Below are 23,037 nucleotides of genomic sequence, written 5' to 3'. Positions count from 1 at the left end.
TTTTTTGTTCACCCTAGAAATGTAAAAATTGAGTAATTATGGTGGAGATATATTTTTATTTCTTCTTATTCAGCTGGTAGCTATACAGCAGAGGCATGCACTTGAAAACAGAAATTACACCTTATTAAAAACAATAATAGACAAATATTGTAATCAGTCATTATTTGTGACAGACTCACTGTGCATACACTGTTGGCCCATGCGCTGGTGGAAAAGGCCCATTGTGTTTGTGATGAGTGGACCTTTGGCCCATTGGCATTTTTACTCAGGAACATCCCTACCCTCTCCAGGATGCTCCAAAGAGACCTGGTACCTGCGACATCCAATATTCACCTTCGGTCACTGCTGAGCATCCAAGACTCATAACCCTAGGTGGAGAACATCAGTATGGTTTGTGTTCAGGCACAACTGGTTCACCTCCTTCTGGGCTCCATTGATGTGCTTTCATATTTAAGTGTGCTTTTCATCATATTTCACTTTCTGAAACTACAAAGTCTCAGCTGTAAAATTCATCTCTCCTCTTTGACTCACAGCAATCCTGGAAGCTCGGGAAGGTCACATGGGTATGTCTCCTCTCTGTCCTTGCAAGAGGCTGCAGCATCTCTTAAGGCCCTGTCACACCGTGACAATTTAGCCTGCATATGCAGGCCATATTAAAAACAATGGCACACACTGTCGTACGTCTAATAAATTAATGCAGCTGTCACACCTTGACAATTAACCAGCGTATGCCAACAGCCCCATTTCCACCCAGTGGTTCTGGTCGGTACTGCACCGTGTGGTGCACGTCAGAAACAGAGTAATTTAACATTATTGTTGTGAAAGTGTTGGAACACGGACCCACAACAGGGGGCGCAATGAACGGACAATGGAGAAAGTAAATAACAAGATTTACTACTGAACAAGCAAGAGTAATATAACAAACACAATTTAGGGTCGAATCCGCTGGTGTCGTGTGGGCAGGCTCGAAGGTAGGAGACGTCCGTCTCAGTCGAACCGGAACCACCCAGATCTCCTCTGCCACCGAACCCTGGAAATACTGGAACCGCCAAGTCCCGACTTCCCAGGTGGCCACTGCCTCCGCTCGTCGGATCCGGTACTGCTGGCAGGAGAGAGCAACAACACACAGGAGTGGATGAACGCACCCAGTTACAGAGAGGGGAGAAGCCGCCTCCACCTCTTGACAAAGTTCAGCAGGAAGGTGAGTACTTATCCAAGGAATAAGGTTCTTAGTAGTCACCAGTCCTGAAAAAACGGTTTTGACAGTCTTAGTGAATAATGCAAAGTATACCTGCAGAGAATACTACCTTGGTCTTAGGTGATATCTCGGCACTGAGGTGGAGACGCCGTCCTCCTGATATACCTCGGTGCTGAGTGGAAACAGCTGTGTTTGGTGATGGGTGACAGCTGTCACCCAGATTACTCCCATGATGCGGCAGCGCCCTCTGGTGCCTGGAGCCCGCACTCCAGGCAGGGCGCCCTCTGGTGGTGGTGGGCCAGCAGTACCTCCTCTTCAGCGGCCCACACAACAGGACCCCCCCCTCAACGGGCGCCTCCTGGCGCACAACCGGGCTTATCCGGATGGCGACGGTAGAAGTCGGCCAGGAGGGCCGGGTCCAGGATGAAGCCCTTCTTCATCCAGGAGCGCTCCTCGGGGCCGTACCCCTCCCAGTCCACCAGATACTGAAAACCCCGGCCCATTCGACGGACGTCAAGGAGCCGGCGGACAGTCCAAGCCGGTGCTCCGTCGATGATCCGGGCAGGAGGCGGTGCCGGACCCGGGGTGCAGAGGGGTGAGGTGCGAAGAGGCTTGATCCGGGAAACATGGAAAACTGGATGGATCCGCAGTGAGGCCGGAAGCTGGAGCCTCACTGCGGCGGGGTTGATGACTTTGAGGATTTTATATGGTCCGATGTATCGTTCTTGCAGTTTAGGAGAGGTAACCTGTAGGGGAATGTCCTTGGTGGATAACCAGACCTCCTGCCCAGGACGATACTTGGGAGCCGGGGCCCGTCGCCGGTCTGCATGTTTCTTCGCCCACGTCTGGGCCTGCAACAAAGCAGAGCGGGCGGCCCGCCACACCCGACGGCACTTCCGTAGGTGGGCCTGGACCGAGGGCACACCGACCTCTCCCTCAACCACCGGAAACAAGGGGGGCTGATACCCCAAGCACGCCTCAAACGGGGAGAGGCCGGTGGCTGATGACACTTGGCTGTTGTGGGCGTACTCGATCCAGGCCAGATGGGTACTCCAGGCCGTCGGGTGCGCGGCTGTCACACAGCGAAGTGTCTGCTCCAGTTCTTGATTCGCCCGCTCTGCCTGCCCGTTGGTCTGGGGGTGGTACCCAGACGAGAGGCTGACCGTGGCCCCCAGTTCCCGGCAGAAACTCCTCCAGACATGTGAGGTGAACTGGGGACCGCGATCGGAGACGATGTCTGATGGTATGCCATGCAGACGGACGACGTGGTGGACCAGGAGGTCCGCTGTCTCCTGGGCCGTAGGGAGCTTCGGGAGGGCCACGAAGTGGGCCGCCTTGGAGAAACGGTCCACTATCGTGAAGATGACAGTGTTTCCCTGGGACGGCGGGAGACCCGTGACGAAGTCCAGGCTGATGTGGGACCAGGGGCGATGAGGCACGGGCAATGGCTGTAGTTGCCCTGAGGTTTTTCTATGATCTGCCTTGCCCCTGGCACAGGTGGTACAGGCCTGGATGTAGTCCCGGACGTCGGTCTCCAGGGATGCCCACCAGAAGCGTTGCCGGACGACTGCCACGGTCCTTCGCACCCCTGGGTGACAGGAGAGCTTAGAACCGTGACAGAAGTCCAGGACTGCAGCCCTAGCTTCTGGTGGGACGTATAGTCTGTTTTTTGGTCCGTTTCCGGGGTCCGGGACACGGGTCAGGGCCTCCCGGACGGTCTTCTCCACGTCCCAGGTGAGGGCGGCCACGATAGCGGACTCCGGGATGATGGGATCCGGGGGATCCGACGGTTCCGTTTTGACCTCATCTTCGTGCACCCGGGACAATGCATCCGATCTCTGATTCTTGGTCCCGGGGCGGTAGGTAATCCGGAAGTCAAAACGGCCAAAGAACAGTGACCAGCGGGCTTGCCTGGGGTTCAGACGCTTGGCGGTTCTGATGTACTCCAGGTTCCGATGGTCAGTGAAAACCGTGAATGGCACGGCTGTTCCCTCCAACAGATGTCTCCACTCTTCGAGGGCCTCTTTCACAGCAAGGAGTTCCCGATTGCCGACGTCATAATTCCGCTCAGCGGGGGTCAACCTGCGAGAAAAATAGGCACACGGGTGAAGGACCTTATCGGTCTTCCCGCTCTGGGAGAGCACCGCTCCTATCCCTGAGTCCGAGGCATCCACTTCAACCACCAACTGGCGGCTAGGATCGGGCTGCACCAGAACTGGTGCAGACGAGAAGCGCCGTTTCAACTCCTTGAACGCGGCCTCGCACCGGTCCGACCAGGTGAAGGGAACTTTTGGAGAGGTCAGGGCTGTCAGGGGGCTAACTACCTGACTGTAGCCCTTAATAAACCTCCTGTAGAAATTTGCAAAGCCGAGGAACTGTTGCAGCTTCCTACGGCTTGTAGGTTGGGGCCAATCTCTCACCGCCGCAACCTTGGCCGGGTCCGGGGCGACGGAGTTAGAGGAGATGATAAACCCCAGGAAGGACAAAGAAGTGCGGTGGAACTCACACTTCTCGCCCTTCACAAACAGCCGGTTCTCCAACAACCGCTGCAGAACCTGACGGACATGCCGGACATGAGTCTCAGGATCCGGGGAAAAGATGAGTATATCGTCCAGATATACGAAGACGAACCGGTGCAGGAAGTCCCGCAAGACATCGTTTACCAACGCTTGGAAAGTCGCGGGAGCGTTAGTGAGACCGAACGGCATGACCAGGTACTCAAAATGACCTAAGGGGGTGTTAAATGCCGTCTTCCATTCGTCTCCCTTCCGAATCCGAACCAAATGATACGCATTCCTAAGATCCAGCTTGGTGAACATTTTGGCTCCATGCAAGGGAGTGAACACTGAATCCAACAAGGGCAACGGGTATCGGTTGCGAACCGTGATCTCGTTCAACCCCCTGTAATCAATGCATGGACGAAGCCCGCCATCTTTTTTACCCACAAAAAAGAAACCTGCGCCCATCGGTGAGGTGGAATTCCGGATCAATCCGGCAGCTAATGAGTCCCGGATGTAGGTCTCCATTGATTCGCGTTCCGGCCGTGAGAGGTTGTACAGCCTACTGGACGGGAACTCACTGCCTGGAACCAAATCGATGGCACAATCATACGGGCGGTGGGGAGGAAGCGTGAGAGCCAGATCCTTGCTGAACACGTCAGCGAGGTCATGGTACTCCGCTGGCACCGCCTTCAGATTGGGCGGGACTCGGACCACCTCTTTAGCTTGGGAGCCGGGAGGAACCGAGGAACCGAGACACTCCCGATGGCAGGTTTCGCTCCACTGAACCACTACCCCGGACGGCCAATCAATCCGGGGATTGTGTTTAAGCATCCATGGAAACCCTAAAACCACACGGGAGGTGGCCTTAGTCACGAAGAACTCGATCACCTCCCGGTGGTTACCTGACACCACCAGAGTTACTGGAGGTGTCTTGTGCGTAATTGGTGGGAGTAGGGAGCCATCTAGTGCCCGAACCTGCACAGGCGAGGTAAGAGCCACCAGAGGGAGCCCTATCTCCCTGGCCCATCTACTGTCAAGCAGATTCCCCTCAGAGCCCGTGTCCACCAGTGCTGGGGCCTTCAGGGTTGAATCCTCAAACAGGATCGTGACTGGGAGTCGTGTAGCAATGTGGGTGTGTCCCACGTGAATGTTTTGACCCACCCCTGGCCCAGTCTCTAGGGGCGGGCATTTGGCGTTTGACCGCTCGGGACAGTCTCTCACATGGTGCTCTATTGAACCACAAACAAGACACGCTCCGTGGGTCCATCTCCTCTGTGCATCTGGTGCCCTAAATGTTGCCCTACTCGTGTCCCTAGCTTCGTCAGTAGGGGGAGCTGTGACCCCACGGAGCGCAGGGGCTGTGGAGCGTGGGGAAGGCGGTGCTCGATCGGAACCGGAAGGGAGAGGGACGACGCGTGCCTGGCCACGCCCTTCGCCTCGTTCCCGACGGCGTTCTTCTAACCGGTTGTCGAGTCGTATGACTAGATCGATGAGCCCGTCTAAGTCCCGCGGTTCGTCCTTCGCCACCAGATGCTCTTTTAGGACCAATGACAGTCCGTTTACAAAGGCGGCGCGGAGGGCAGTGCTATTCCAGCCGGATCTCGCCGCCGCGATGCGGAAGGCGACTGCATAGGCAGCTGCGCTCCGACGCCCCTGTCTCATTGACAGTAGCGCGGTTGAAGCGGACTCTCCTCTGTTGGGATGGTCGAACACCGTTCTGAGCTCCCGTACAAACCCAACGTACGTATGAAGGAGCCGTGAGTTCTGCTCCCAGAGCGCTGTAGCCCAAGCGCGTGCCTCCCCGCGAAGCAGATTTATTACATAAGCTACTTTGCTAGCATCAGTCGCGTACATTACGGGACGCTGTGCGAAGACGAGCGAACACTGCATCAGAAAATCCGCGCACGTCTCCACACAGCCTCCGTACGGTTCTGGAGGGCTTATGTATGCTTCTGGGGACGGAGGAAGGGACCGTTGAACGACCAGTGGAACGTCACTTTCACGCGCAGGGTCCTCGGGAGGGAGAGCCGCAGCGGCGCCCGAAGGGCGCGCCTCCACTTGTGCGGCGAGAGCCTCCACCCTGCGGTTTAGGAGAACGTATTGCTCGGTCATTGAATCGATCCGAGAGGTGAAAGCGGTGAGGATCCGCTGCAACTCGCCGATTACCCCTCCCGAAGCCTCCGCCGCGTCTTGGTCTTCCATTGGCCGTTCAACAGCCGGTTGACGCCCCTCGGGGTCCATGACGCTGGCCGAGATATCCTGTTGTGAAAGTGTTGGAACACGGACCCACAACAGGGGGCGCAATGAACGGACAATGGAGAAAGTAAATAACAGATTTACTACTGAACAAGCAAGAGTAATATAACAAACACAATTTAGGGTCGAATCCGCTGGTGTCGTGTGGGCAGGCTCGAAGGTAGGAGACGTCCGTCTCAGTCGAACCGGAACCACCCAGATCTCCTCTGCCACCGAACCCTGGAAATACTGGAACCGCCAAGTCCCGACTTCCCAGGTGGCCACTGCCTCCGCTCGTCGGATCCGGTACTGCTGGCAGGAGAGAGCAACAACACACAGGAGTGGATGAACGCACCCAGTTACAGAGAGGGGAGAAGCCGCCTCCACCTCTTGACAAAGTTCAGCAGGAAGGTGAGTACTTATCCAAGGAATAAGGTTCTTAGTAGTCACCAGTCCTGAAAAACGGTTTTGACAGTCTTAGTGAATAATGCAAAGTATACCTGCAGAGAATACTACCTTGGTCTTAGGTGATATCTCGGCACTGAGGTGGAGACGCCGTCCTCCTGATATACCTCGGTGCTGAGTGGAAACAGCTGTGTTTGGTGATGGGTGACAGCTGTCACCCAGATTACTCCCATGATGCGGCAGCGCCCTCTGGTGCCTGGAGCCCGCACTCCAGGCAGGGCGCCCTCTGGTGGTGGTGGGCCAGCAGTACCTCCTCTTCAGCGGCCCACACAACAATTATTTTTGTTTTTTTTATTTAAATTTTTTATCTTAGTGGACCATTTTCATTGTGTACAGAATGCTGATGAGTGCACTGGCTGTGGGAAATGCTGCCGTGAATGAATGGAGGACTGTCTCTTTAAATGTTGAAAGCGCCAGCTGCTTCCTGATCAGCGGACGATCAGGTCTGATGATCCTCTCATCATGTCATCACAGACCTGAATAATGAAACGCTGTGATGATTTAAACTTTTTGATCTGTCAGTGTGATGATCACAGACAGCGACAATGCTAAATGTTTCAACAGCACGTTAATCTGGCGTGATTCCCCTGATCAATGATCAGGTCATCTGATGATCAGCGATGGCACTTTAAAAATTTAAATCACCACAGCACTTCTGTTTGATCAGAGTGCAGCACCAGCATAAGAAACACACTTGGGACAGGAAAAACAAGGGACATGTTTTAAAACATTGCATTTCCAGCCGTAAATTAAAGGATTTTCCGAGGTATGACGGTGGAATACAAGTTTTATTTAATGATACACAGCTTTCTAATGATGTTAGATAGAAAATTAATTTTTTTGCAGAAAAATACACTCTGCAGACTTTCGAAGCAGCCCTCCACCATGCTTGTAGTTCTCACAGAAGCTCTGTGATGACATGCGCAATGTGAGTGTCCAATTAGGAATTGGTTCACATCACATGGTTGTCCAATATCCAGTCGTAGGGCAAAGCAATCTCACTTGGTGCACAAAAGAGTGTCAGTAGAAGAGATGTGTTACTAGTTGGGCCGTGAATGTTGTTGAAATAAGCCTCTCTCGCTCCAACGCGTAAAGCAAGTGATCAGAGTAACAGGCCCTCATACAATCTCACGTGGTGCGCCAAAGAGCGTGCGTATAAGGGATGCTTCACTACTTGGCCTGTGAATGTTATTGAATAAGGCTATGCCAAGCTCTCTCACTCCAGCAATTGATGCGTAAAGTACTATTTACGCATATGAATGGGGGGGGGGGGGGGCTGTGAGGAGACATAATTTTCAGTGCACGGAAACATTCCAAAAAGAACAGTCAACTCCATGGAAGTACAAAGTTTGTGATGTGGCCCTTTGTATAATAGCAGACAGAAATTGCTTTGAAATGTGGCATGAAGACCAACAAAATGCATAAACCATTTTGTATATATTGTTCAAAATGTGCATTTGTGTTTATTGTTAGAACCTTTATGTTGTACATTCCTTTGTGCAAGATCCCAAACTGCCTTTATAAAGTGTCAACATAATTGTTTATAAAACACCTCTATAGCATATATATTCTGAAAGTACACGTTGTCCTGAAAAAAAGAGACATACTTGATGGTGAGATGCAGGGTGAGCTTTTAACAGCAATAATAAAACATTTATGTCAGGCGAGTGAACCGTCTTATGAGTAAATTACAAGACACGTGTGCCAACAATCACATAACTTACCTACAACTTATGCCCTGCATGTATAGGACATATGAGTCACACGCTGGCACATGCTGAAAATTTTCAGCATGTCCAAAAGTTTTTCAGGAGCTCAGCTTATCAGGAATGTACATCAACAAGTGTTTTTTAACGTGCTTCAACTTCCTTTTAACTTATAAAAAACGTACCCTTAACTTATTGAACTTATGCCAGCGTGTTTTAATATGCTTGGCATACACTGGCTAAATCCTCAAGGTGTGACAGGACCTTTAATTGGAGATTCTCATTGAAATCGGCCACCAGACACTCATAAACTCTGTGAGAATGGTCCTGTCAGCTTGAAGACACATTTTTTATTTTGAATTAGTCATAGTCAAAGAAAATTGTTATGGAAAAATACATGGAAAGATTTTTTTTCCCTCTAGGAACAATGTAGCAAATTTATCCTCAGTTTTCAGTAATGGATTTGATTAATCCAAAAAAGGAATTATTTAACATGCAGGAGATAAGTAAGTGAAATTGTTTTCAAATTCATTCTTTTGGAATGTTCCAGAGCTCTGCCGTATAGTTTCCAGCAGGTTGCACTGTTGCACTGCACCACACATATTTTAGAATTTTTATTGTTCTTTGATTTCATATAATGTTTAAACATTAAACTTTTTCTGACCTGAAGACTTTGGTAAATCAGTTATAATATATTAATATGTCAGAAAGCTGAGACTGTTCTGAAGATTTTGATGTGCAACATATAGGTGTTATAGTAAAAGAAAGTCCCTTTAATGGGTAGTTAATAAAGGTAGGCTAAAATAGAGAAAATGCCCTTAGACCCCAGAGGGTGAAAGGTTTGAACAGCCATTAATATGAGTTAAAAATTATTACGTTCAACCAGTTTTGGATGTGGTTCGAGTTTGGACCACTAATCAATGCATCAAACTGCATCGCCTTGTTTCACCCACTGAGTTCACTGCAGACTCAAAGCTCTCCTGCACTCCTACAAGCATCACATCTGATCACACACACACACACACACACAAGCTCATCTTCCACCGCTTAGTCCAATTAAGGGTCGCGGAGGTCTGGAGCCTATCTCAGCAGTCATAGAGTGCGAGGGGTACACCCTGGACAGGTCACCAGTCTGTCACAGGGCCACAAACAGACAAATAAACACATTCTCGCACACCTACGGACAATTTAAAGATCCCAATCCACCGAACCCGCATGTCTTTGATTGTGGGAGGAAACCGGAGGAGGAAATCCATGCACACACAGGGGGAACATGCAAACTCCACACAGAAAGGCCACAGGTGGGAATTGAACCCATGACCTTCTCGCTGTGAGGGAACAGTGCTAACCATTAAGCCACTGTGCTGCCCACATCTGATCAATGACAAATAATTTACCAATCAAAAATTTGCTGCTGATTTGTAATGTTTCTCATTTCTAAGCTTTTGTCATCACATGCTTCCGATAATATCGGCCTGATAAACCATAGAAGACCCAGCATATAAGCCGCTAGCCTGCTGCTCTTTCACGTTATTAGCTGTGGTGGTTTAAATTTGGAAATTCAGAGCTTCACTTTGTAGCAATACAGGTGTCGTGCCTCCACAATTACACTGTGAAATCAATAGAGAGAGACTTGCTCGCACACAATACACACTCCAATCAGACTCCACCGGTTCTCCTTCATTACTCTCAGCCAGACAGCTGCTTCTCTTTTCCACCATCTCATTTGTTTCTCGCTGTCAGTCTTCCTTCATGTTCACGCACACATTCTCAGCGAGCTGGCTCAGACCCTTCAAAGCTGCTTCTGGCGTGAGCTGTGCTGGAAGCTCTAATCAGTGCCGGGGAGCCGTGTGGAAATCACGGGGCATTAAGTGGCGCAGTGCTCAGAACAGCTGGACCATGACTCAGCACCAACACCTTTAGGGATGTAAGAACATAATCACTGTACAAAATCTGGCAAAGTATACCTGAAGGTGAAAAAAGAAGATAAAATGATGAACAGTATTTGACCAAATTGAAAATAGCACAGACCACAAAATAGGAAAAGAAAACTTGAAGAAATCTCAAAAAATGTTTACATTTTTTTTCTCCACGGTGGATTAGTGGGTAGTACTGTTGTCTCACAGTGAAAAGGTTCAGGGATCATTTTGTCCTTCCTGTGTGGACTTTGCATGTTGTCCAGGTGCTCCGGCTTCATCTCACTTACAAAGACAAGCACATGACATGAAATGGAAATGTTGACCGTAGGTGTGTGAACGAATTTCTCTGTCTGTGTGGAGCTCTGCAATAGTCTAGTGTCCTGTCCAGGGTGAACCCTGCTTCTCACCTTATGACTGCTGAGATAGGCCCCACCCCCTCAACCCGTAACTGGAATAAGGGGGTATAGAAAATGAATGACCTGAGGCCAAGCATCTCAGCCCTTCTTGGTGGATTCTGAGACTTTCCCAAGCCATCTGAGAAATATAGTCTCTCTAGAGTGTCCTGGGTGTTCCTTGGGGCCTCCTCCCATTCAATCATGCCTGGAAGACCCCCCATACTCGACAACCAAGGGGCATCCTCACCTGATCCTGATCGCCTGATTCACCTCCACTGACTTCTTTTGATGTGAAGAAACAGCTGCTGGATTCCAAGTTCCTCCCGGATGTTTAATCTTCTCATCGTGTCCCAGAGTGCAAGCCCAGATACCAGACAGAGGATTCTCATTTCCACCACTTGCATCCATGAACTTGTTTTTTTTGGTTCATTACCCAAAGTTCATGATCGTATGTGAGAAGAGGAGCGTAAATCGATTGGTAATCGACACCTTTTTTTCATTCATTAAAACTGGGCTGAATGGTTGTGCACATGTTGTAATAAAATACTTCAGAAGTCAAATTTGTATTTATTCAGGAGATAATGTGAGCAGCAGAGTGATGGTGGATTTTTTTCTTCAACCTCCTGAACTTGAATTTACTTTATCATCAGCATGAGGATTCAGTTCACCAAAAGATGAGAAGTCCCGCCTCTGTTCCCTCAGCGACTTTCTTCTATCAGACCAATGGTGTATATAGAGGTGTTGTGGGACATTTCTATTTGGACACTAACCAGTGATCTGAGGTGGTAACTAGATGTATGTGGTATAAGGTCTCTTTGGAGAATCCTTGGACACTGCTGGAAGGACTTTGTGTCCAAAGAATGGTGTCTACGGGAGCCTAAAATAAAAAGTATTACGTTCTTTGTGAGGGAATGTCATCCTCGTATGTGTGAATGGCCAAGGAGATCAATCAATCAATCAATCAATTTTTTTATATATAGCGCCAAATCACAACAAACAGTTGCCCCAAGGCGCTTTATATTGTAAGGCAAGGCCATACAATAATTATGTAAAACCCCAACGGTCAAAACGACCCCCTGTGAGCAAGCACTTGGCTACAGTGGGAAGGAAAAACTCCCTTTTAACAGGAAGAAACCTCCAGCAGAACCAGGCTCAGGGAGGGGCAGTCTTCTGCTGGGACTGGTTGGGGCTGAGGGAGAGAACCAGGAAAAAGACATGCTGTGGAGGGGAGCAGAGTTCAATCACTAATGATTAAATGCAGAGTGGTTGATGATGATGATGTTGATGGTTACCTGCCTGCCACAGTGCCTGGTAACCCCTCAATACTACTATTGGTCTTATGGGTTTTTTTTTGGCTGTTCATGATACTGATGTATTTGTCCATAGAAGAATTATCTAGTACAACAGTCAGCACCTAAACATCAACCACCTCAGTGATGCAGTGCCATCACACTGGACTTCATACTGCTTTATTTTCAATGGGATTTAATCACCAGTAAGATAACTGCAGTATTATATCACAGCAGCACATGAGCAGAGTGCTGCAACAGTTAAATCAAGCTAACAGTCGATAAAAGTGTTTATGTGCTGCAGCCTGCAGCTGTGTGCAGGAGGCAGGTCACAAACTCATCTGGACCAAAACAAACAGAATCAAATTGATCTGCTACTTGATCCAGGATAAAGATCCTGGATGATGCCATTAAACTGGTGGATTTCCTGAGACTTCAATCCACAGAAGGCCAGAAGCTAATTGTGCTGGTTGTTTGAGGTAACATAAGTGTGAATGTGAACTTTGTTAATAATCAATTAAGCTTGTCGTTGCGATCTTACACTTCCCTGCCCTTGGCCAAGTCTTCTAATTGTTCCTCTGGGAGGTGTTCCCAAGCCAGCTGAGAAATAGAATTCCTTCAGGAGGTCCTGGCTCACCCTGGTCAAAGGAGATGACCAGGGTGCATCCTCACAAGATACCCAAACCATCTCATCTGGATCCTTTCAATGTGAAGAAGCAGCAACTCCAATCACAGAAAGTCGAGCTCCTCACTCTGTCCAGGAGTGGAAACCCAGATACCCGACGGAGGAATCTCACTTCCACCACTTAAATCCGTGGTCTTGTATGCTAACCGCTAACCGACACTACATTTGGCAGTTTACACACACAGTCCACACCTGAATATATTCCTACTTGCTTTAAAATTTCATGATGTCATATTGTGTCAGAGAGAATGCACAGGTTGCCCGTGCCCCTTCTCCATGGAATGTGGAGGAAGGACATCTTACGTAAAGCTAATTAATCAGCAGAACTTCAGCTAGCTAGCTCTTTCTGAAACATTCTGATGGTGACCTTCCAGAGTATTTTCAGTTCAGATGGTTGAGTGTCACCTCGCTTTGTAGTTTGTTGTTTTGTCTGTGATGTTTTCTTCAGTAACATCAGTGGTCTTGATGGAAGCAGTGCTGTCTGAAATAAGATGTTTCTTTGTTGTTATTTCCATTATTTCAGACCTCTTATTTTCAGTGACTTTGTGTTGAAGTTTGACTCTGGTTTTGGTGTCCAGTCGTGCTCCTTATGTGCTTCAGCGTTCTAACCTGAAATATGACAGGAGTGGGTTTGCTGCCTTTGGCTCTGTGTTTTGTTTTGTTTTTTTGCCTCAGGCTGTGTCTGGAGGTTGCAGCATAAAGCCGAGTGCTGCTGGCGAGGTGTACTTCTTCTTGTATCTGTAATACCGTGAAGCTGCTGGTGGTACAGTAATGTAGAAATACTACAGTCCCCCTGAGTGGCTGCTGGATTGTTCTGATGTCCTCACAGGAAGTACAAACAGCTAAAGTGTGGAGGTAGAGAAGCTTGAATCTTTGACTGGACTGGGTTGCTTGACGCGAGGACGTTTCGCTTCGAACTTTTTAATGATATAAGATAGAAACTTACTTTTTTTTTGCTGAAAAGTTAACTCCGTGGACTTTCATCCAGCCATCCACCATCTTTGTACTCCTCATAGAAGCTGTGTGATGACATGCGCAATGTGAGTGTCCAATCAGAATTGGTTCACCGTCACGTGGTTTTCCAATATCCAATTGTAGGGCAGAACAGTCTCACATGGTATCCCAAAGATCATTTCTAGGTGTAATGTGTTAAACCCAGGTTACACATAGACGGTTTTGTCGGCGGGTAGTACGTAGAACGAAGTTCGCAGTAGTTCCGGCTGTTTTCGCGGTGGAAAGGGGCAGAGCATTTCGCATTTTGAGCGCCGTACTAGCCGCAAATACGCGGATAAAACGCCGCTAAATCCACTGAATAAAGCAGAGTTTTGACGCCGTAGCAACCGGCACATGTCAGGCAACGGGGGTTAATACCCAGTTCTATCCTTTACAATCGCAGGTTAAGACGCGCGTGAGAACGGCGGTGTTCTGCTGCCGCCGATAATGCCCTGTGTACCGCTGGATTTATCCAGGCAAATCCTGCATTACTCCAGGAACTTTTGCATATAGGCACCGCCCCCAGAGTATAATAGGCTGAAGCAGCTGTCAGTGCAGGGGGAGGGAGCTCATCTCTCAGCCTTTTCTTTTCTCTCCTTTTCCCCTCCTCAACGTGTTGCTCCGTCTCCACCACAGGGCTACCCTCTGCTTCTGAACCAGACCTCTTGGTAAGTCCTTGCCGCTGCCAATTTTATTTTAGGAGGCATAATGAAGCTTCTCTGCAAAAATATCTGGAGCTGGCCGCGAGTGAGAGACCTGCATGCAGCGCACTAGCGTTTTTATACTGACTGCCGCCTATCGGCCATTTGGAACACCGTTAACCGGGAGGTGGCATTTAGAACAGCGTACTGTCCGCTAGCGCCACCGTTTTGTCTGCCTCTGTCGCCGGTTAAAATGCCTTTGAGGATGCCGATGTGGGCTCTATCACCGTTTTACACGCCGTTGATTAGGGATACAATGCTGGCCTCCAATTACGGTGGTGTAAACTGCGGCACTACAGGAAGGGGCGGGATGACACGGTGATTAAAAGTATCAAACGCTGTTGTTCGCGTTGTCTCCGTCGTCACGCCACTTCTCTGGGAGCGCTCCCGGAATTATTTGACATATTGAATAATTTTTCCGACGATTCCCGGTGAAGCCGGAACCAAACCACGCCCCCATGTGCCGGCGTTAACTACGGCGTTTGATCCCTAAAATGGGCCGGAGGGGGCAAAATCTCTGCCGGGACGCTTCCGGGAGAGTTTACCGTCTATGTGTAAACAGGGCTTTACTCTGTAGCATGTGAATGCTGTCTGAATACCCCCTGGCTGCTGGCTCCATGCGTAAAAGTGCAGCGTTGCACATATGAATGAAGGAGATCAGCGTAAGAGGGTCTCTTACAACATCACGTGGTCGAACGAAGATTGTCACTGAGAGAAATGATTCACTTAGTTGGCCAGGGAATATTGTTGAATAAAGCCTCGGTCCCACCGAATAATGAAGGCTGAAGAAGGAGCCACGCATGGGTGTGGGGTGATTATTTGAAGAATGACCCACGTTTTCATTTTAACACGTATCCACTATGAAGGTGCCACTATGTGCCTCTCTGTACCCCGCATGTGCCGTGTAGCAGCCTCTAGTGAGCCACAACCAACCTGTCATTACAGCCTCGAATGGCTCGCATCAGCCACACTAAGCCACGTAGTGCCATGATAGCGCCATGATAACTCCATGTTGGCACACGTTTAGGCATGAGTTTGGTCCAAACCTCCAGCCCTCCCACACCTGGTCCCTTTAAAGTGTGGGTCTTCAATTCACAGATTCACAGCAGCATTTAAAGATGTCCCTTCTTTTTTTTGTTTTTTTTTTAATGCAGTCCAAAAATAGACACTCCATCACAGTTCCGCAGTTGTGCGCTGTGCGCCAGGCTGCAGTCCACCTGTAATGCACCAGACCAGCTAGACCCAAACCACGGGTTCCTGGAGAGCCGCCTCTGTGCTCCTCGCTGGCTCCGTGGCTCTGTTTTTTTTTTTTTGCGGCTTTAAACACACAAAACTTTATGTTTGTCCATTTATTTCTGCAAAATCGCTGCGGCCCTTACGAAAAAGTTCAATAGGTTTCTATAGGATTCTATAGAGGTCATATAGCTTTCTATAGAACACCTATAGACACGCGACCTACAGGGGTCTTGGCCTATAGAGACCGATAGCATTCTACAGACATAAGGACCTATAGGCGCCATTGCGTATAGAAACCTATAGGTTTCTATAGACATGCCAGTATATAGAAACACCATATTAATCAATTCTGGCTCAAATGTAGCCGATAAATTATCTGATAGAAAAAAATGTGGAATTTGGATGAAAAAACAGATTGTTTTATTTTGTCTGCATATTTTTATGCAAGATAACGTTGCCACTGTACTAGCAAGGAGATATTAATTTTTGTTCACTTGTAACTATAATATATTTGAGAAGTGTGTATATACACATCACGCTTATTATACACAAGCAGATAAAGGCAAAGTATAAAAAAGTTACACAACATTACAAATTCAACAATATCTTTTATTACAAGTTAAAAATTATTACACGTATATACATAATCACATATATCATTTTCTTTGTCGAACCATGGAACTTGGAAACTGCAGTATCATCAAACACAAGTATAGATGTAAACATCCAAACAGGTCAGCATTAATGCAGACAGTTTGCTTCAAATGGTTACTATAACATCTGTAACTGAAACTACACATGCATATGTTATATCAGTTCAACCCATACGCCAGTGTATACAATCCTGTAGGACCGTCTATATCCTATGCCAGAGGTGGGACTAAGTTACTGTCAAATCATTCTCAAGTCATGAATCGGCAAGTCTCAAGTCAAATCTCAAGTGAGCTTGCAAACAATTGGTGGCCGATTCATGACTTGAGAGTGACTTGACGGGGACTTTGAGAGAATTCTATAGGCTGCCCTATAGAATTCTATAGAGGGCCAAGTTCTGCTAACATGTAAAACATTCATGTGTAACCATCAATTCACAACTTAATCCCAGTAAAACCGAGAAGGCAGTGGGCACAGGTAAGATGAAACATCAGTTTTCATAAAAATACATTTTTGCAGGATGTCTCCTGGATAAATACAAATATTTGGGTTATCTGCATGTTGGTCAATATTTACAAGAAAGTCAGATGAACAGCCGAGCCTTGCATCAACAAATAATGGTCTTCGTGTAATGCTGAATGGCTTTACTAGTATGATATTTGCTTTATCACACAAACAAAAACCATTATCATTCATGCAGTCTGGTCCCAATTTAACACAGAGAAAAGTTTCAATTCTTCCATATTTATACACACCATGAGTAAATGCAACATAGCAGTTGCAATGCCGAGCAGATTGAAAATAGTCACTGCTGGCATACAGCTGGTGGTGAAAAATAAATCTCTTATGTACAATGGCGGAAGTGTGCACTTGGTTCCCTGTCAGTCTGCTTGCAGCCAGTAACTTTGATGGAGGCAGAATAACTTGCTCTCCTTTGCCAAGAGCACACAAATTATTTGAAAGTACGTTTGTACATTTTGATTTAGTGTGTCTGCTGGCCAATGAGGTATACAGGACAGACACATCAGTGTTCTCCTCCATGCAACTAACTGCTAACTCTTGTCATCACCTTCATGAGAGAGAATGTCTCACAAATCTGAAAACCAACTTTCTGGGTACCGTGGAAACACCTAATCAAAGTCCTGTTGTAACCCTCAAAAACAAAGGTGGAAGTTGCCCATAAAGGGCCAGTGTTGATAACTGACTGGACAAAATGAATCAATGAGTGGACATTGAAAGTGCAATGTCTTATTCCATATAAACGCTCAGTCATCAGAACAAACATCCTGAGGCAAGCATTGCTCTCACGAACCTTTCTTTCAGAAACACTCTCACTCATGAGGTAATAAATACCAAATACAAATAGGAACCAGTGTTTCATATACACAGCAGGTCAAATTCCCTGAAATACCACCAAAGAATAGAACAGGAGAGCTCGCCATTCAGATGCCTTCCAATACTTCCGCGTTTTGAGAGACCTGGGGCATCTGGTTATTTCACTTGGAGGTGCTATATCCTGCAGTCTCTCATCTAATTTCTTCACTTGGTCCCCAATGTAATATGCCTCTGCTCTGTTTGCTGAATCCAGCCAAGAGTCCCCACAAAATGTCTAGTAACTCCTAAGAAAGCTGTGTGTTGTGATTCAGAACAAATGCCTTTCACAGAGTCATAATGTGGTAACTGCATGACAACTGAAGGCCCCTTCACACCTTGCTGACACATCCCTGTTCTCTGTGACTCTATTGACAATCTCCTCTGATCATCGTCAGTTCTTGGGAGTGCTTCACCACTGTATGGGTAAGTACGAATGGGAGGACAAATTTCCATTTGGTATTGGTGTGCCTTCCTGCTTACACCAGTCGCATCCATACTTCCCATTGAACTGTTTGGAATTCCTCACTAAAGACCTGGCAGGTGCATCCGCTGACAGGCAAAGAGCAAAAATCCTGGTTTGGCCAAGAGGTGAGTGCAAACCATCTGCACCCAAATCTCTAAGTTCATCCACAAATGGTTTTAAGAAAGTATTCATTTTGGGTTTACATTCTCCAAACCACAAGCCTGCCATAATCATATGTTTCCTGTGCATATGTGGTGGAATTTCATTTACTGTGGCAAACAAAGGCCAAACAGAAAAATTGGAGGATTTAAAAATAGAAACTCCATCAGTATTGAACAATAATGACAAGTCATTGGGACCTATTATGCCATCATGAAGAAGGTTTTTATAAAGTTTACCATGAACAATGTCATTTATGTTAGTTTCTCTCAAGATTTCATCAATATTTCGATTTTCAAGGGCAGCTGCCACTTCTGGTACTTTCATCATTCTTTGCAGCTGTGTTTTGACGGGCATCCTGAGAAAAAAAACTACCCTCTGCAGTTGAGATGTCTGCACTGAATTCATTGCCGCAGTTTGTACAATTCCTTGTCAGTTTCTCGGGGCCAAGATATGCAGTGCACGCCATGCAATAATAGTGAACCTGAAATTGAAATAGAAGAATGGTATGAATATAAGAACATTGAAACCTGCGAGAGCATGGTCGTTTTTTAATGCACAACAGAAGCTTGAGCATATTGATTATCAATGATAAGCAATCTGTATAGCAACAAAAAAACACCATACACCAACAAGAACATGATTTACTAGCATACCATGGCAAATGATAACAGCACAGACTAATGCTGCATTTACACATAACAATGACAAGAAATGAATGCCACAAAGTATACATTCTTGGCCGCTGATCATGTTAAGAATGTCAGGAATGTGCCAAGAATGAAGCAAATATGATGTTCGTAATGCATTCTGCCTATGTGTAAATGCAGCATAACTCCCTTTATATGAAACACATTGGTCAGTACAGATGATGATTTAATAAAAAATAAACATACCTCGTACACTGAATATTCAACACTCTTGTACAGCAAATACTTTGATGTAGGAACACTGTTTGGACAGTGTATATTCATCAAAGAAAGAAGATCATCCAAAGCACTATCAGAAAGACCATCCCACAAGACATAGGACACTATCAGCAGTAGACTCTGTGACTTGGTGATGGGTGCATCTGGATAAATTGGAAGATTTCCATCTTCAAGGCTGAATCCCTAAAAAAGGCAAAAAAAACCCCCAAAAAAACAAAACAAAACAGTGAGCATCAGAAAGGTGTAACATTAGTCACGGGGCTGATATCAGAAAGAGCCTTAGATAAACGTGGCTGCACTCATCAGACATGGACTGTTTATAGTTGGTTGAGCCTTAATTTTTTATTATACAAACATTAATTGCGACACTATTACACTCACAGAATTTTATTACATGACTAATTCCCATTTACTTTTTTTTTTTAGATAGTTTTAATACAAACCTACCAAATAGACCTTACATGATTCATATTCATTACTGTAATAATTCCTATTTATTTGAAATGCATAATCCTCAGCTTTATGTATTTAGTATTAATAAAATATAATTACTCTAAATCAATAATGACAGTATTTATTTAAAACACCTAAAGTATATTGTTTGAACTGCATAATTAGGTTACCTATGCCATTTATCTTGTATATGGTTAAAATAAAATAAGTATAAATAATTTAAAATTCCTGTATACAAAAAGAATGAAATTTTTGGCCCAAGATGCACTTCTAATAGAGGAAATATGGTACATGTGTGTTTGAAGTAAGAAAATATTTTAATTTGTTTTTCTTTTGTTAAGGTTAAGGTCATAGACAATGCCCTAATTCATACGGTTACAGTGCATAGAAAAACCAAACACCATATTTGTTCTATTAGAATGGCATGTGCTTAAATGACAGAAGCAATTTTATGTTCAAAATAAGTCATATGTTAACATTTCTATATGCAATAAATGCAATGTTTGGTTTAGGTGTGCTTCTATTTATTTCTATAATAGAGGAAATATGGTACATAAATTGGTATCAGTCATGATGCTTATTTACCTGGTAATTATCATCTGGTTCATTTCCTTCCTCCCCATCACCATGCTGAAAATCATCATCTTCATCATCTCCTCCAGAGTCAACTCCATTGTCATGCCAGTCCTCATCATCCCCCTGATCCATTTCTTCATTTTGTACTGAGTCTCCACCCATGTCTTGCCCCAAATCATCCTCGCCTTCCTTGTTGCCATCAATATGCCAAGTGTTATCTTCAACATTATGATCACATCCAACATCACCATACCACATGTCTGCTGAATCTGCTTGGTCTACTTCATTGAGAACATCATCCTTGCTTCCATTGTCCACTAGATCATCCTGTTCTAAAACCACCCCACCTTCTTGAGAACTACTATGTTGAAACACAGCTCTATTTCTGATGTCCATTCGATCATTCATTGGTAAGTCAGTTTCAGGTTGTTCAACATCAGTGCCACAGTGGTTACAATCAATCCCTTCGTCAGTCTTTGAATGCTCCTAGGAAAAAAATATAGGATACATGCACCTTTAGCAACATGAATTTCAAGTATGCAGAGAAGTGGCATTTCATATTTTTAATCTTGATTGATGTTTATCAAAATTTACAATTTCTCATAAAATTAATAAAAGGAAAAAGTCAGTATACAAATTATCTTCAAGCAAACAGAAATATTGTTCAAATGGAAACAATTCAAATAGTGAAAACAGCCATACTAATTTAGTTTCAATTTCAACTGGTTATTCTATACATGCTGTAGATCATAATATAGCCAACATTCAAGAATCTACAAATTAACCATATACATGCCAAATTCATTGTCAATCAAGGGAGTTTTTCCTTCCCACTGTCGCCAAGTGCTTGCTCATAGGGGGTCGTTTTGACCGTTGGGGTTTTTCTGTGATTATTGTATGGCTTTTGCCTTGCAATATGAAGCGCCTTGGGGCAACTGTTTGTTGTGATTTGGCGCTATATAAATTAAATTGATTTGATTTGATTTGAATCAAGTGGACAATGATTAGAATGGTGTGGCATTATGTTACATGTGTTTTTCTTCATGAAAGAAATCTTAATATTTTCGCATGCCTCGTTTTTTTTTTTTTTTTTAAATCCCCCCGCCCGATTGTTAGTGACCCCCCCAGTCTAAACATAAGACAACGGGTCTCTTTTGTACTTACGGGAGCAACCGACTGTGAAGAGTTGAGATCAATGGTTTCACCACCTACAATTCTTCTTCTCTTTCGTCGATTACATTTTGTTTGTCTCGGAAGAGAGATATCGGGATTAATCCCATATTGTCTGTAACGTTGTCGAAGCATGTCAACCGAAATATGGCCGTCGGGTTGTTGGTGTTTTTCTTCTTCTGCTTCTTCTTCTCTCTGTTGGTCAGGAGGGGCCATCAGGTTAGGTGCGCATGCGTACAACAGAGCAGCGCCCGCAATGATTCAAAATGCATACATTTTTTTTAAATAAATGAAACAAAAATTTAAAATAGAATTAACTTTTCAGTTTTCTTCATAAAAACATCTAAACTTAGATCAATGTGAACAAATAAACACGTATAAGTCATGAATCTGTCTCCGGGTCATAGGTCGTTATATCCCATGATGCCACGCGCTCATAGGATTGCGCCATTTCAAAACGAGGCCGATCTTGGAGAAAGACCGCGTCACTTTTGTCTGTTTCCTTTATTTCACATTTACGCTTGTATAATGGTGAAATACGCCCTTTTTGAGTTTTTTGAGGAAGATGCCGTTGAAGTAGGCGAATTCAAGTGGATTGTTGGCCACGAACAGATTGCAGAGTCTACGATTGGAAGTAAAACAGAGGTATGGATTGTGTGTTACGTGTGATCGCCTCGGACATCACACAATAAGAGAATGGAGTTCCGAGTGCGCGCTTGGGCTCCGGGTTGTACCAGCCAACCAGGAGTTATCCTGAACGGCAGTTCTATATTATACCATCTGAGAAATACAGGAGTGAGAAATGGCTCGCTGCAATCGTCAGGGGGGCTGTAAACACCGATGGGAGTATCAACAAAAGGAAACAATGGACTCCCAAGTCCGGTCCTGCTGTGTTCTGCCCATTTCATCTCGTAAATACTTTTTGTGTAAATATTCGATTTCAGTTTTAAATCAATTCAACAATGCTTCATGATTGACGAACAGCGTTTGTTTATACCGAGCTGCCTACCAGATGTTCAACTCGCACATGCACACTCGGAACTCCAATCTCGCTTATTTCGACCAGCATTTTGAAGGTGAATCTAAGACCTGCTTCAGCACTAGTTCTGGACTAGGAAACTCATTTTACCATTGAATAAAACATGCTCAATTTGTTTGCAATGCTCGCCCTATTTATGCAAGGACACCCTCCCTCCATTGTGTCATGTACAAGTTCATTTGTCCTGTTGATTGGTTGTTTGCTAACAGCACAAAAGATGAAATTCATGTTTTGTAATAACCAGGCACTTTTTATCTACAGCATAATTAAATTCCATAGTGTTCATTTCTACTTTCCTATGAGTTCCATTACAAAATATAATTGCATTATGTTACCCCTAAGGTACAATGTGTGACTACACAGACCTCAGCAATAAATTAATTTAAAATGCCCCAAATTATATATGTAATATTTTGTCACATTGTGTTTCTTTTTCCTCAGGTTATTGTTAAATGGCCTTTAAACAAGAATTTGATGAAGAAACGTGACAAAGAAGAGATCCACTTGAAGAGTTACCAGGCAAAAAACTGCTGCGCATACATTTTGAAAACTGGCAGTGAGTTAAGTATTTTCACAATATATGACCACAATGGGTGGTTCTAGTTTCCTTACAAGCTTATGTATTATTTAGGGGGCATCATATTCTTTTTGGCCTTATTTAGGGATAACATGCTCCAGGAATAAATGGTAACAGAAAATAAATAATAATACAGTAATGACAAAGCTGCAGTAACCCCCAACAACCATATATTTTTATAAAGCTTAAATACTCTTCTATTAAATCAAATAATTACAAAATTAAAAAATAGACTGCTAACATTTATTTTTTAATTAATAAAAATCATGATTTTTATCCTATAAATTAGAAAATACTGTTATCTAAGCCGAACTTAGAAATTC

At 45.2% G+C, this 23,037-nt stretch overlaps 1 protein-coding gene across 1 annotated transcript; it reads right to left on the bottom strand.

The window, feature by feature from the left end:
- Positions 1-527: 527 nt before the first annotated feature.
- On the bottom strand, positions 528-21,178 carry LOC117507851 (U3 small nucleolar RNA-associated protein 25-like). The gene is made up of 4 exons (XM_034167635.1): positions 21,093-21,178; positions 19,938-20,414; positions 18,867-19,082; positions 528-635 (listed from the first exon to the last, which is right to left on the bottom strand). Exons 2-4 carry the CDS (start codon positions 20,334-20,336, stop codon positions 528-530), a joined length of 723 nt encoding a protein of 240 aa, XP_034023526.1. The 5' UTR covers positions 20,337-20,414; positions 21,093-21,178.
- Between the last annotated feature and the right edge of the window lie 1,859 nt (positions 21,179-23,037).

Source organism: Thalassophryne amazonica, chromosome 3, assembly GCF_902500255.1.
Source record: "Thalassophryne amazonica chromosome 3, fThaAma1.1, whole genome shotgun sequence".
In the NCBI taxonomy this organism is placed as follows: Eukaryota; Metazoa; Chordata; class Actinopteri; order Batrachoidiformes; family Batrachoididae; genus Thalassophryne; species Thalassophryne amazonica.
Note: the sequence above shows the minus strand (reverse complement) of the source record. Positions and strands in the feature narration are given on the sequence as shown.